Source organism: Herpailurus yagouaroundi, unplaced genomic scaffold (assembly GCF_014898765.1).
Source record: "Herpailurus yagouaroundi ecotype Mexico unplaced genomic scaffold, PumYag 192, whole genome shotgun sequence".
NCBI classification, from domain to species: domain Eukaryota; kingdom Metazoa; phylum Chordata; class Mammalia; order Carnivora; family Felidae; genus Herpailurus; species Herpailurus yagouaroundi.
The window spans coordinates 21,446,829-21,462,077 of NW_024412423.1; the positions used below are offsets into that span (position 1 = coordinate 21,446,829).

General features: G+C 41.5%; 1 protein-coding gene across 1 annotated transcript; it reads right to left on the reverse strand.

Annotated features, from left to right (window-relative positions):
• Positions 1 to 7,293: 7,293 nt before the first annotated feature.
• CDKN2AIPNL (CDKN2A interacting protein N-terminal like) lies at positions 7,294 to 15,169 on the reverse strand. Its single transcript, XM_040444498.1, has 3 exons — positions 14,887 to 15,169; positions 13,500 to 13,599; positions 7,294 to 7,997 (listed from the first exon to the last, which is right to left on the reverse strand). The coding sequence occupies exons 1-3, from the start codon at positions 15,123 to 15,125 to the stop codon at positions 7,986 to 7,988; spliced, it is 351 nt and encodes a 116-aa protein (XP_040300432.1). The 5' UTR covers positions 15,126 to 15,169; the 3' UTR covers positions 7,294 to 7,985.
• Between the last annotated feature and the right edge of the window lie 80 nt (positions 15,170 to 15,249).

The window sequence follows — 15,249 nt, forward strand, 5'->3', positions numbered from 1 at the left end:
AGTGACTGACTGACTCTTATTTTAAATACACAGTAGGTATGAGAGTCTCCCCTCTTATTTCATTAAATGCTATTTGGTTACTGCTTCAAAATCTATTTTTACCTTAATCTGTTTACCTCTTCCCATCTAAAATTGAAACATTTCAATTGTTGATAATTATAAGAGGGTTACATCTCACTTTGCAGGGAGTCTGTGAGCTCCAAGTCCTAAATTCAGCACACACCTAAAACTCCTACCATGAAACTCAACATTCCCAATAGAGAAAATTCTTAGGAATATTCCTCTCCCAATTACTCCTCAGGTATTTTCTTCAGCCTTAGAACAGAGTCCTATTTCTTTGGTTGAGTACTAGATGAAAACCCTCTATTTATAAGGTTAGATCTACAAAAAAAATGTGTAAACTAGGTAAATTTTATAAATGTATGGCAAGAGGCTAGAACTAAGTTATTTATTTTGGTATGAAGTTGGATTCATGCTGAAGTTTAAATGCATTTATGATGCATTTTCCTCTGTAAAAGTACTTTTTTTTTTCCATATTTATTTATTTTGGGGGAGAGCACAGCGGGAGAGGGGCAGATAGAGGGGGACAGAGGATCGGAAGCGGGCTCTGTGCTGACAGTGGTGAACCCGATGTGGGGCTTGAACTCACAAAATGTGAGATCATGACCCGAGCTGAAGTCAGATGCTCAACCGACTGAGTCACCCAGGTGCCAGCACCCTGTAACATGGAATGCTCTACATGCATGGCATTATTCAAAACACTTCAACATATGATCACTTTCAAACTCACAGTAATCCTGTGAGGGTAGCTAACCATTATGTTACAGATGAAGAATTAGGTACACAGAGATAAAGTGACTTGGTCTAGGTCAACCAACTAGCAAGTGATAGAGCTGGGATTTATACCTGGCCAATCTGGTCTTTTACCCAAGAACTGTACTGCCCCTTAGGAAATATTAAGGAATTAAGTTCACAGTTTTAGAAAATCTATAATGCTTTAGTTGATTTAGAATTATGTACAGATTTATATCTATCCAGTGAAGAGGTTTTCTTGACCATTATTTTCTACCTCCCCCCTTTTTTTTTCTTTTTTGGTAAACAAGTAAAGTCTGGATATAGGAACACTTTCTGCTCTCTGATATAAAAGACTATGACTTAACAATAGAGCACATTTTAACCCCTTCATGGAACTATTCTTGAGTCAGTACTCTCCCCTCCCCAACCCCAACCACCCAATAAAAAAGTTCCATGAATAACTTCTGAAACTGATGTAAAAATTCTGACTCCTGTAGGTAGAAGGTACTGGAGAAGAAATCTATTAAAGGTGCCTTAGTTAACAGTATTTTGTGCTGAGTAAACAAAGTCTACTTAATTTATTCATTTAGTACTCTTAAGAAAGAACCCCCTGGGGTTTATATAGCAGTTTAGAGTTTTGTTTAAGGTATTTTGATCTCTCAATTCCAGATTTTAAAAGATAGCAATCAACTTTTTAGGTCTTGGTGGTATTTATTACAATTCCTTTCTATTGCATTTAGCAATGCAAAGTCCCAAAGGAATCTCAGTTATGTGAGGATTATTATGTAAATTAAAAAGTCAGTGGTTGCACAGCTATTAAAGGTAAATGAAATTGTCCGTAGGGCAAGGGCCTTGTGCCAAGACAGTAGCCCTGTTACTTCAGTTCCCATCTAGTTAGGAAAAAACAGCTGTTGTCAGCTAAGAGTAAAGATTAGTTACCTTTAATTATTCAAGTATATGACATATTAGAGGAAAGAGATTAGAAACAAAGTTTTACTGTTGAATTTACTTTTTTCTCTGTCCTCTGAAAAAGAAGATACAAGTGCATGTGCCATTCCTCTTTGAGTAATTTCTCCACCTCCTTATCCCTCAACTGCATTGGTTTAAAACAGTTTTGTTAATAGTGTCTTGAGGTTTGTACATTTCCTGTCATAGCATGGGCTAGGGCTTTTTTTAGTTGGCCAAAAAACAAATGAGCTGTGCCTTTTGCAAACCTTTTTGAGTATATGACTCCTGTCAGGCTCAACATTAGTGCTCCTTGCTGGTTGAAATCAAGAATCCTGGAAGGAAGGGCTTCAAGCTTCCTCTTTGGCATATGGAGGATTCAGACTTGGGTAAAAAGCCCGAATGGAATGACTTTCAGGAACTGCCAGTGATTTGAGTGCTAAAGATTGGCCACATAATGCTTTTGTTTATCAGTGACTTGTCAGTGATACTTTTGAAAAGACTCCAGAGTGTGTACTGTGCTGAGAAAAAGCAAATAACCTTTTAGTTAGTTAGAGAGGTCTTTATATGGTGATGGTGTTGGTTACAAGTATGATGCTTCTGCAGGCTTTTGGGGGGAGGTTAGCTATCTAAACTCTTACCTGAAAGACTGGGATCCTTAAAGTGCCACGGGGTTGAGTACTTGTCTAGAGGGAACCAGAGCCTATCTCTGAAAGGATCTCCTCAGGTTCCATCACCCTGTACCATTTAGTTGTCATTCTTCCTGGAATGCAGGACGGATTCTGTGGTGTCTTGAAGGCTGCCAAAATGCAAACATAAGAGCACTTAAGGCAGACCTCTTAATGCTGCTTCCTGTCTGAAGCCCAAAGTATAAGTTGCCCTTTCCTTTCCCCCTTTACAAACAAGGCTTTTTGCCAAGAATAGCACAGCCCACCTAATGAATTAGACTAGCTTCCCTCCTGAGTTGGAGAATGTCAAATGCAGAGAGACTTGCAGCTCTTTGGCCTCTGTACAAAGTCATTTTACAAAACTGAGTTAGGAAATTTTTATGTTACTGTGGTGGTGCGAGTACAGAGACCAATAAGAACTGGAAACTTGTCCTGATAACATCCTGGGCAGAGAACAGGAAAAGAATCCATAGAGTCCAGCCCATGTCATCAACTTCAGCAAAGGCTTGGAATATCACCTCCAAAGGAAAGCTGGATTAGTGACCCTGCTGGGTTTTAGTGGGCTTTGGTTAGAGAACTGTACCTGTACAACACATAAGGCTTTGGTTTCAGGTGGAGACTCCCTGGAACAACAGCTGGAAGGTTGCCTTTAGAATGAAGACTGTCAATCCCAGGGATGGGTACAAGGGATCTTTTGCAAGCCAGAAAGATCAGTGAGAGCAATACTGGGGCCTGATGACGGTGAGGTTGATGGCCCATTTTTTCAGGGAGAAAGTTTCTCTGGCTTTTGTTAGCCCTTACACATCAGTTAGTTGATGGACTGCCGATTCTTTTGCACAGAGCAGCTTGAGAACACAGTCACCATGGCACCCTCTCAAGACCAACTATGAGGGATCAGGCTATAAAAGCAACAGTACAAGTACAGTTCCAAAGACTGGAATGTAAATCAAATACTAGGAACTCCTTTCCAGACAGCCTCTGGCAGTACATGCACAAGCCTGGGCGGGAGGCCAATAGAACAGCAGAGGACCTCCAGGTTCCAAGCTCCAGATCCTCTGGAGACACTGATTAGCAGGTTTCTGGGTTTTGTTACAAAAGTAGAACACAATCATAAAAAATAATTTGGTAAACACAAAGGTAGAAGGAAGCACGAGTTACTGTGAAGTTGAAAACAGCTGGCTCAAGGGGAAGTGGGGCTGTAGGTGGTGGTCCAAGCCCAACTGTTTGTCATGTGGAGCCTGTAATTCACACCAAGTTTTAAGGAATCTCCTACAGCTTACAGGTGAGACTCAGGCAAGCCTACCATACAGCCAGTGCTAGAGCAAAGGCCACATTCATGGAGAAAGGAGAACACCCATAGCCTTTGCCAGACATTAAATCAGGACTGCATGGTTCAGTGCCTGCTGCCATTAAGTTTGTCAGCATTGCTACTGAGTACCTACTGTGTGTTAAGTCACATCTTTGGTTGTACTCTAGAACTTGGACTAATGTGTTCTGCCCTTCTGCAGCCCTGGGGATGGAGTCTGACCTTGTGGGGGTCATTGTGAGTGCTAATTTTTCTTTTGTGTAAATATAAGTTAGTTGAAACATTTCATATTTTCCCAGTTTGTCCTCAAAGCAAGAGTAGGGTAGGAATGAAGCAGGGAGAACTCACTAAATGCCAGGTACTTAAAGATAAATTTTTCCACTGAATCCTCCAATCAAGATCAAAGCAAGAATCATCCCCCACTTTGAAGACCCCTACACTGAGGAGTGAAATAAATCAGGAGGAACGAATTCCCTACCGCTTCACAAGTTCAATTAAATTCTTTTTTTTTTTAATGTTTATTTTGAGGGAGAGGGAGAGACAAAATCCCAAGCAGGCCCAGTGCTGTGCTGTGGGCAGGGAACCCATGCAGGACTCCATCCCACAAACCATGAGCTCATGACCTGAGCCGAAATCAAGAGCTAGATGCTCAATTGACTGAGCCACCTAGACAGGCGCCCCCTCAATTAAATATTCTTAATATGAGAAAATGTCAAAGGGAAAGGAAAATGCACCCCAACAGTGAGATTGTGATGCTAGCATTCACAGCAAAGCAAGGGCTTTAGTCAGTAGGCCCAAACAGTTCAGGGTCGACCTTATTGTTAACTGCCCTTTCACCAAACCAGGGGAAGACCAAGACCTGCCTCTACATGCCCTCACAGCATTTCTCCCAGGCAAATAGGCCAGAGGGCCATAATCAAGGATATTTTGGGGTCATTTGCCTACTTTTCCTAGGCTGAGAGAGAAGGATGGGACTTGGGCTGGGACTACTTGGGTAATTTCTAAAGAGCCACCCTTGACTGACAGTGCTGTCAAGGAAAAAAGCTCTGGTTCACATGCCCATGTTTAGGATAGATTAAGAATTCTAGCTTCCATCTAATGGGATTTTAATAGTCTCAATTTTTACTTTCTTTTTTGATTCCCAAGGGAATCTGTTCAGGTAATACATTCTTGTTCCCTCCACCTCCTCAGCTAGTCCTCTTGTCTGTGGGCAAGGCTTCAGGCTCACCTCCCTCTGTGATGAGCACATGTGCAAAGGACTCTGCCCCTACTGCTGACATTGTGAGAAAAACTAAACCAAAACGAGAAGGGCAGCCAACACACTGTCACCACTAGGCCTGGGAGTCCCAACTTGCAAGGAGCAGAGTAAACTTGGGGAAAGAAACAACCTCCTCTGGTTTGTTTTTCACTTAAATAAATAAATGGATAAATAGGCTCTTTCACTTCGTTGCCATTTATCTATTTTAATGACAAGCAAGGCAGGAGAGATTCTTTATTTTCCCCAAACAATGTATGTGTGTGTATCTATATATCTCCATGAGGGCAGAGATTTTTTTAGTGTGCATTCAGTATTCATTGAAAGAAGCAATTTCCATATGACCACAAACCTATTTAAGTTCTAAAACTCTTGCCTCTAAGATTTGTTTAGTCTTAACTCCTACAGAAACAAAAGGTGTCCCTGAACTAGTCAACAATGAGAGTCGTGACTAGATGACAGGATACCTAGCTGACAGTCTCTTTCCAGACAAAAGGGTACCTCACAGAGACTTTAGAGCTGGACAGCAAGGAAACACTTAAGTTATCTGACATTTAGAATAATATAAATCTCATTTCAGATGCAACAATGTATTTTCAGTGCCGTTTACTACAAATAGCAAAGGATCAGAGGATGGGCAGTGATAATGATTCCTCCCAGTGCCCATGGAATAGGTAACCCACAGGTCCACATGGATCCTGGAAAATCCTTGCCTCTGCCAAAGCAGAGAATTTCATCAGCTGGGCTATAGGCTCTAAGGAATATTGGAAAAAGGAATTTTCTGGGTAACATAAAAGGGTGTCATGGTTAAGTGAGCACCCTACACATTACTGTTATTACTTGCTTCTCACAAGGTCTTGAGACTTAAGTCTTTGACAGAAAAGATACACTCTAGTTATGATAAGGACAGTTTACCGGGTCTTTCCTCTTAATCTCATTTGATCCTTACCCCATGTTAGACAGGAATGCACATACCAAGGCAAGTATCTTACAGCAAGCTCCTGTTTCAAGGACTGCTCCAGTGCAAAAATTTAGATTTCTGTGCTACTTTCTATTCCAGAAAAACATAAAGGATGAAATTCTAAAATACTGGTTCATTTTTTAGATGAGAAGAAAAACAGAAAGCTTAAGCTGAGGAAATAATGAAATAACCTATTAGAAAATGGTTATCAGAAAATTTACTTTTGGTTAACTAGAGAAGTCTTCAAAAATAAACTGAAGAAGAATGTTGGGGGGCGCAGCGGGGCGCAGGCATGGAATCTGTGCACAGATTAAGCTTGGTTTATGCAATGGATACATTCCTGACAGGATATTGCTATTTTACTGAGGCATTAGATCTTACAGTGGAAATGGGATCCATGATGAGAAACTCGTGAAAGACGCATTAAGGTGAACAGCCCCACTCTGGTATTTCCCACTTTATAATTTGGTTTTTAAACCTCACAAATTTGTACAGGTAAGCAGAAAAGAAAGAGGCTAGGCCATATTTGAGGAAGGGGCTGAGGCTCACTGAGCAGTGGCTTAGCCCTGCAACATCTTCATCTCTGCCACATCCGTCTGGTAGGGATTTCTATGATCTCCATTTCCCAGGTAAGGCCAGGGAGAGACATGGCTGATCCAAAGTTATATCGGAGGTCTTGAGCTCACTTGGTCTACCCTAGTGATAGCTACAGATTAGAGCCACAGGCTGCTCAGAGATGAGTTCATCCAAGATGTGATGGTTAGCCTTGAGCAGTGACAGCCTTCCCACTTCTCTGTTGCCAGAGAAATGCTCCCACAGCCAGCTCTCTTCAGCATTTCTGGGTTTTTAATTACCTGAATTTACCAGTAGGTTAAGCTAAGACAGGGTTCACTGTCTTTTTCACCATTACCCTAATACCAAGCTCAGTGATGAGTGAATCCTGCTGTGACTATTATACTGCTGACCCCAAATGAAGTCCCTCTCTCAGGATTTATGCCTGGATATTGCTTCTTGACATTTTGGCTAAGATCAAGGGTCGGACTTATGCCTGGAGGTAAGTACTTAATTGTGGGTATTAAATATGAAAGAGAGGGCACCTGTCTGGCTCAGTTGGTAGAGCATGCAACCTTTCATCTTGGGGTTCTAAGTTCAAGCCCCATGTTGGGTGTAGAGGTTACTTAAAAATAAGTCATAAATAAAATCATAAATAAAATGGAAGAGGGAGGGGATAAAGAGCAGATATATTAAATAAAAGAGGGAAATTAATATGAGAACTTCAGAGCAAAACAACATTCCACTAAAGTATTTCTTCAGGGGATATGTGCAAGGCAATCCACGAATATACAAGACCAAAACCCTCAGGGTCCCTCCAGAAAAAGAGAATGTGGGTTTTATTCAGCAGCCTAGGAGACCTTCTAGAGAATCTATCAATCAACTGGCTTCCTGGACCAAGCTGTGGCATCTGGTATCAGTTTTAAAGGCCAGATGCCCTTTCAGAAGTTGCCTCTTCCCAAGAGTTGGCAGGTACTTGAGGCCTACGATTTGATTCTCACTCATCTCTTAAAAAAAGATAAGTGTGTGTAGCAATGGCCATAAAGATGGCATAAACTTCAGAAAGAAATAAGGAAATAAAGGCTGGTCTGCCTCAGTGGGGGTGGGGGGGTGGGGTGGGAGGGAACACCATAAAACAGAATCAGACTTGAAGATACAGTGTCGAAAAATCCAAATTGTAAAATTCATTACCTACAATTATTACATCAACAAAAAAAAAATAGGGATTTTTTAACAAAAAGTTTGACATTCAAAAAGTAAGAATAAAAAAAGGCATGATTTATAAATCCACAAATATCCATGCACACTTTTAGAATGATAGCTACTGGAAGAATGAGACCTTTTAAAACTCCAATCTAGACAAGACTATCTATCATTCCAACTGCCTCTTGATTTCCTACAGGTTGAAATACCAGGAATCTTAAGAGAGCTGCTGTGGTCAATGTCACATTCATCCCAGCCTCCTTCCTAAGCTGATGTTGAAAATGTGATGAATCTTCTGCCTTAGCTTTGATGCTGGGGGAAAAGAAAGAAAAGGTTATTGAACTATGTAGTCCAGCCAATCAAATCCATAAATTAAAATACAGCAGTGATACACTATTTATGTACTACCTACGTGGAAAGCACACTCAGGAATTATTTTACTACATATAGAAAACTCAACAAAACAATGAACATAACCATCCATTTGGAACCTAGAGCCTAATTTTTTCTCTTGTCACTCGTGATCTATAAATGTCACAATTAAAAGTGATGAGAAATACTTGAAATATAACTTTTTTCATGGCATGCTCTGCAGTGAAGGGTTCTAAAAGCAGAATCACACAAACACTGTTCTAAATTAAAATCAGTTGAATCCAGGTAGTAATTCACAAGATTTCACATTGACTCAGGATAGTTAGGAGATGTGAAGGTTATTTATGTATTTCTGGATTTCGCACTATTAAAAACTGTAAATGCATGTCTTCAAATAGTGGCAAAATGAAGCAAATATATTCTTTCTGGGTGCTCTCTAGCACCTTTGATAAATTTAAACTTGGCTTTAGACAACTTTTAAGCTGGGTGTGAAGAAATCATTTTGGCTGTCACCTTGTATTCGGATTTCCTTAACATTCAGCAATGTGAGTGAATCAATCTGAGAGTCTTTTCAGTAATCAGAGTTTTCAAGGTATGACCTATTTCCTAGCTAAGGCTGTCACTTCAGTCTTTCTGAGCAATGAAAAAGCAAAATTCCTTGGGAAAAGCAAAATATAACAAGTCTTCCTCCTGTTAGAAGAATACAACATCACCTAAAGAAACCATCTTTAGTCTGAAGGAAAAGAAAACCCCCTAAGATATCTTTCAAATTTCCAAAAGGACAGACCAAGACTACAGCAGCACAAGCTTGCCACAGGTTTGGCTGCTGCAAATACGGTCTTTGACATAAGGTGTTAGCACATGATTCTCTCATCCTGGGCACCAACCAGGTGACACACTGGCCTGTGGGGTCAGATGAAGCTTTTCTTGCTTTTTCTATTTCTGGTGGATAAAGGGGGAAATGTAACTCCACTAATCTGACAAGCTGCGTTTGTTTTACATTATTATTTTTTTAAAGATTTTTTTTTTTAATGTTTATTTTTGAGAGAGGGGGAGGTGCAAATGAGAGTGCAGGAGGGGCAGAGAGAGCAAGACAGAGAATCCCAAGAGGGCTCTGCACTGTCCACACAGAGCCCGACATGGGACTCAAACTCACGAGCTAGGAGATCATGACCTGAGCTGAAATCAAGAGTTAGACACTTCACCAACTGAGCCACTCATGTGCCCCTGCATTTGTTTTAACGCTCACAATTAACTGCTGCCTTAAAATCACATCTCCTTTCACCAAGGGAGTGGCTGTTCCATTACCTTAGAGCTTGCCAAGACTAGACACAATGCACAGAAAGAACTTCTTGAAATGCAAGTACTCTTGTTTTCCTACTTTCTCTTTCACATTTCATATATAGTCACTTTCTATACTGCCATGTTCCTTCTTGGATAAAAATGTTCTCAGGAAAAAATGGGCCAAGAAATTCAGTTGACAAATTCTATGAGCCAATAATGACAGCTTCCTAGTTAATCACTCCCCTTTCTCCTTAAGACCATGGTCTGGAAATATTAACTCTGACAGTCAGAGTAATAACACCTTTCCTGAGTGAGCTGCTGCTCTTTGTTAAGTATTGCTCACTAATGGATAAAGCTGGTCAACCACAAAGGCTGCTAGTAAGTGGCCAGGGATGGCTGTTAAATAACAGATTGTTTGCTCAATATATTTGTATTTGAGTCAAAAGAAAAATCATACCCTCCATCTATTTGATATACCAATGCTCATTTCTTCTCTGGGACCAAAATAGTTAAGAGTTGGATAGACTACAGAGATGTATTTGCCTCAAAAGTGCAGAAGAACTACAAAATATTTTTAAATCTTAAAGACATTATGTCCTAAATTATCTTCACTGTCCAGTCTCAAGATACCAACAATTCCAGTTGATTCATTTCTTTTTGCTAGCCAGCTTCAAAACCCACCTAAATTCTAATTTCAGAGCTTAAGATCTATTCTGGGCAGAACTACAACAGACATTTTCAAGTACATGGCTCAATATCAAGCTTTTTCGGTCTCTGGGCTGGCATTATTGTTTAATGTTTGCTAGCCTCTATCACATGCAAACACCTCAGGCAAGAGACAAAAGAACGGCGAAGTCTCCACAACACTTTCCAGGAGTCTCTCAGGGATATCCTTCAGCACCACACGAGTCTGTCATAGCACACACATCAGGAGACTTCTTAGGATTGAAGTATCTACAAGAGTCTTTTTTTTTTTTTTAAGTTTATTTATTTATTTTGAGAGAAAGCATGAGCAGGGGAGAGGGGGAGAGAATCTCAAGCAGACTCTGTGCTGTCAGCATGGAGCCTAACATGGGGCTCCATTTCACGAACTCTGAGATCATGACCTGAGCTAAAATCAAGAGTCAGACGCCTAACCAACTGACATTTGAAGGAAGCTGAGACACACATACTCTTAAAAACACTCTAGAAGTACAGGCTCCCCACAGGCCTCTTCCAGGTGACAACATGAAAATAATTAGTCTGCGGGCAGAGCTGCTTTCAGGGATACTGGGTTCATGCCTGAGGACTCTTCTCTGGATGTTGACACTATGAAATAAGTGTCAAAAATGAGTATCACAGGGCAGAGGATCCCTACATTTTTGAGGTTCAAGACCCCTTTACAATATTAACAGCTTCGAGAGACACCCTGGCACAACACACACACACAAATTTCTGCACACCAGTCTATGGTCATGTCAATCAATTACAAAACCTCCTTAGTCTCTCCTGATATGCAACCCAAACACCACGAAGGGTCCTTTTTTGTTTTTTGTTTTGTTTTGTTTTTTGGTCTTTTTAAAGTTTATTTATTTTGAGAGAGAAAAAGTGCAAGTTGGGGAGGGGCAGAGAGAGGGAGAGAGAGAGAATCCCAAGCAAGCTCCACACTGTTAGCGCAGAGCCTGATATGGGTGAGGCTCAAACCCATGAACCATGAGATCATGACCCAAGCCGAAGTCAGATGCTTAACTTACTCAGCCACCCAGGTGCTCCTCCATGAATGGTTCTGATCTCTCATAGTCCAGCATGACTGGAAAGACTATGGTTACATACAAGACAGAGAAATGTAACAGAAAACTGATGTGAAAAGTCTTTAGGGAGGGCACAATACCTCTTGGAAGCAAAAAGCAAGGAAAGAATCTGCCACAAGCAGTTAGGAAGTAAAAGCTCACCCTACTCCTCCTGCCTACGCCTCCCCATGGGGTGCACTCAGGCAGCCAGCAACTACCTAGCTGCTCCTTGACTGAGCTCCAGGAACCTTACCACTATGGGACATTGAAGCACTGACTAGAGATTTTTTTTTAAGTATTACAGAAGACGATCCAAAAAGTCAAAAACTTCAAATTCCTGACTTCCAACTTCAGATTAAAATATATATATATATAATATATTATATATATAATATATATTATATATATATAATATATAAATTTTTTTTTTTTTTTTTTTAGCAAAACTCTCTGAGTGGGGTATGATGTTTTGAGGCTGAAGTACTTTCTGGGAAGCTGAAGTTTTGATTAGTTCCTTGATACCCACATAGAAGGGAACCTCTTTATATGTTCTGCCTCCCAAAACAAGACCCAACTGGGGCAAGGCAAGGGCTTACCTATGTTTCTGAGGATAGAACTAAAACAGGGGGCATGAGTCTTTCACTCTATCGGTTTGGTCAATTTTGTAAGCTTTTTCTGAGCTGCTCTAGGGTAAGCCTATACTAGGTTTTGGAGACAGAAGGACTAAAACTTTAGGCACCATCTCTCCCCTTGAGAAGCTTACAATCCTCTAAAAGAGGCCTGAGTAAAGTGCCAAGGAAACAAACTTTGGGAGAGGGAGCAATTAATTCTACTGCCTAAAAAGGCCAAGGGAAATGAGAAAAACCATGTTTGGGGGGGATTTTGAAAAGCAACCAGGATGCCCAGCCCCATCATCTGAGCTGCTTTCTGCCACTCTCCAGGGCCCCAGCACCAGGACCCAGATACAAGGCCCCACAGGCAACAGCTCACCATATAAAGTGTACAACTTCAAATCAGACTAAGCCCTACAGAACAGGGAACACCTATATGTGAGCATTATTCCATCTACATTCCCATCAGCAAGTCAGAACGGCCAAACAAGTCTGGTTAGACTCTCACCCATTGGGGTAAAAATGTTACCAAAAAGATTTTTTCAATAAGTGTAAAAAAGTAGCACTCTAGCCAACATTTTCTTAAAAAGTAAGCAAAAAGCTCAAAACAATGTTCATAAAGGAAGTTTGGAGGAGTGCCTGGCTGGCTCAGTCAGTGGTGCATGTGACTCCTGATCTCAGAGTTGTGAGTTCCAGCCCCATGTTGGGTGTAGAGATTACCTAAAGATAAAATGTTTTAAAAAATAAAAAAGTTTAGAGGTTGAGTTTATGTATTACTCCACCAAAAATGTGTAATTTAGTTACCTAGCTGTGAAAAGGTTTATACCAATTACAGAGAAATAAAAGTGAAAAGGCACGTAAGTGTCCACGGATAAATGAAGGGATAAAGATTACATGCTATATATGTATGTATGTATGTATGTATGTATGTATGTGTGTGTGTGTAATGGAATACTACTCAGCCATAAAAAAAGACCTTGACATTTGCAACAACATAGGTGAACCTAGAAGGTATTCTGCCAAGTGAAATAAGTCAGACAGATGAAGACAAATGCTGACAAATGATTTTACTTATATGTGGAATCTAAAAAAAAAAAAACACGAACAAATAAAAAGATTCGCAGACATAGGAAACAAACTGATGGTTACCAGGTGGCAGGTGGGTACTGAAGTGAAAGGGATTAAGAAGTACAAACTTCCACTTATAAAATGAATAAGTCATGAGGATGTGATGTACAGCACAGAGAATACAGTCATTAATACTATAAAAGCTTTGTGTGGTGATAGATGGTAACTAGACTTCTCATGGAGATTATTTTATAATGTAAAAAAACATTATGATTTACACCTGAAACAAATAGGATATTGTAAGTCAATTATACTTCAGTAACAAATTTTTAAAATTTTTTAATGAAAGGGCTTAAATCCTTGAGGAGTAAACAAGAACATCCAGAAAACAATATACTCTAACATATATCATCATAAAGGCAGGGTTGGGGCGCCTGGGTGGCGCAGTCGGTTGGGCGTCCGACTTCAGCCAGGTCACGATCTCGCGGTCCGTGAGTTCGAGCCCCGCTTCAGGCTCTGGGCTGATGGCTCAGAGCCTGGAGCCTGTTTCCGATTCTGTGTCTCCCTCTCTCTCTGCCCCTCCCCCGTTCATGCTCTGTCTCTCTCTGTCCCAAAAATAAATAAACGTTGAAAAAAAAAATTAAAAAAAAAAAAAAGGCAGGGTCCATTAACTCTATACCATTTCAAATGCACTGAGAAATCCTGTTTACCTTTTTCATTAATTCACTTCTGGTAGTAAACTGTGGCAGGTCTTCCACTTCAATCCCATCAGCCATTTCCATCACTTTGTCTAAAAGGTCTTTGTTGTAACTGCACAATAAAAAGTAGTAAGATAAAAACCCTGGAGGAATTACTTGTCACTGTGGACTAATAAGAAATTGCAAGTAGCTGGACTGTGAACTCGACTCTTAGAGCTCTGATGTGATACTACAGGAAAGGGACACATGTTCAACAGTAAATCTGGAAACAGTTCTTCCGGCTTGTGGACTCAGAAGTGGCTCTAGGAATGCCAATAGATCAGTCGTTTCAAGACTTCCAAACCAAAAAAGGATTTACGAAAATAGACGCACTATACATCTGGCAGTACATATGCATGGATACAGTATGAGGACCAAATTTTATTTTTTAAACACATGGAATTCTGGTCTAATGTAATCATTATTTGTTCATTTGTCCAATTTTCTGACATTTACCTAATCTTGGAACCCATTACCCAGGATTTCCCAGGAGCACCTAGAAAATAGAGAAAAAGCCTTTGGCACTGCTTCTTCAAATCCTGTTCTAATAAGACCCAACATCTGAAAGCAAAACCAAGGGGCTAGGGGTTGGAGGGGCCATGTGACCAGAGTCAGACATCCATAAGGTGCACAGAAAGCAGGACTAAGCTGAGTCCTCTTATTATCCTAATAATTTCAGCACGCTAAAATAAAAGGATGTGGAGCTTCAAGATTTGACACCTTCTTCAATGAGAGGGTACAGGCACTTCAAAAGCAGTCTCTTGAAGGCATCTGTTATTTTTATATCTGTACAGGCAGAGAGGCAATGGCTGGCTCTTGCTAAGGGTCCAACAGAGGGGTGAGTGGGGAGAAAAAGCCAAAGGCCACAAATTACATCCTGCCATAATTGGTAAAATCTACTAATCCTGTCAAAAACCATCCGGCCCTCTCTCAGCTACTTCATATGTAAATTGGAGACCTCAGTTTCTGTCTCTGCACGTTTGCCACGTGGGTGGAAGGAGCCAAGGCACTTAAAAATGTACTTGGCAAAGATGATAGTTTAATAGTAATAATACACATAACAATGGCATTTTAGAGCTCACCAAAGGTTGAGCTCTTGCTAGATAGCAGCCTGTGCTAGGTGCTTTTTTTTAGTCTTTAACATTGCAGTCATCACAACTCACTTTCCAAATGAGAAAACTGAAGCTCGGAGGTTAAATACCTTCCCAAAAGGGCGGACTAACGTGGTCAACAGCCACAAGTTAGAGCGCCAGGAGGTTGGGGGCGGGGTCAGCACTGGCAGGGGGGGGGCTCAGCCCGAGGGGAGGGCTGCAAGTCTGAAGGCAGGGGACAGGGTCAGCCAGCCCGCAGGGGTCCGCACCTGCAACCCAGGAAGAGGTGGTTGGCCCACACCATGGAGAGGGACAGCAGCTGGTCCAGGCGGCCACCGCCATCTGGCGGGTCGCGGTAGTCGGGCAAGTGGCGCAGGATGAATTCCATGCGAGCCTTCCATTGCTTCTCGCTCTCCGAGTAGGAGCGGAACTGCTCCGCGAAGTCAGCCGCCTGCCGCACCCCCGAAACCAGCTCCGCCACCGCCGCAGCCGCCTCGCCACCGACCATGGCGCCCTCCGCCGCCGAGGGCCGCACCCGCCCGCCGCCTTCCCGACTCGCACCGCGCCACTTCCCGGCGGCTAGAGCGGCCCTAGCGGCGCGCGACTGCTAGGGACGACCGGCCTGGAGCGCC

Bases quoted from the DNA above. Each gene is read 5' to 3' on its own strand.
- CDKN2AIPNL (XM_040444498.1), bottom strand. From the start codon at position 15,125: ATGGTCGGTGGCGAGGCGGCTGCGGCGGTGGCGGAGCTGGTTTCGGGG. The intron at 13,600-14,886 runs GTGCGGACCCCT...TTTATTGTGCAG, and splicing joins CACCTCTTCCTGGGTTGCAG to TTACAACAAAGACCTTTTAG.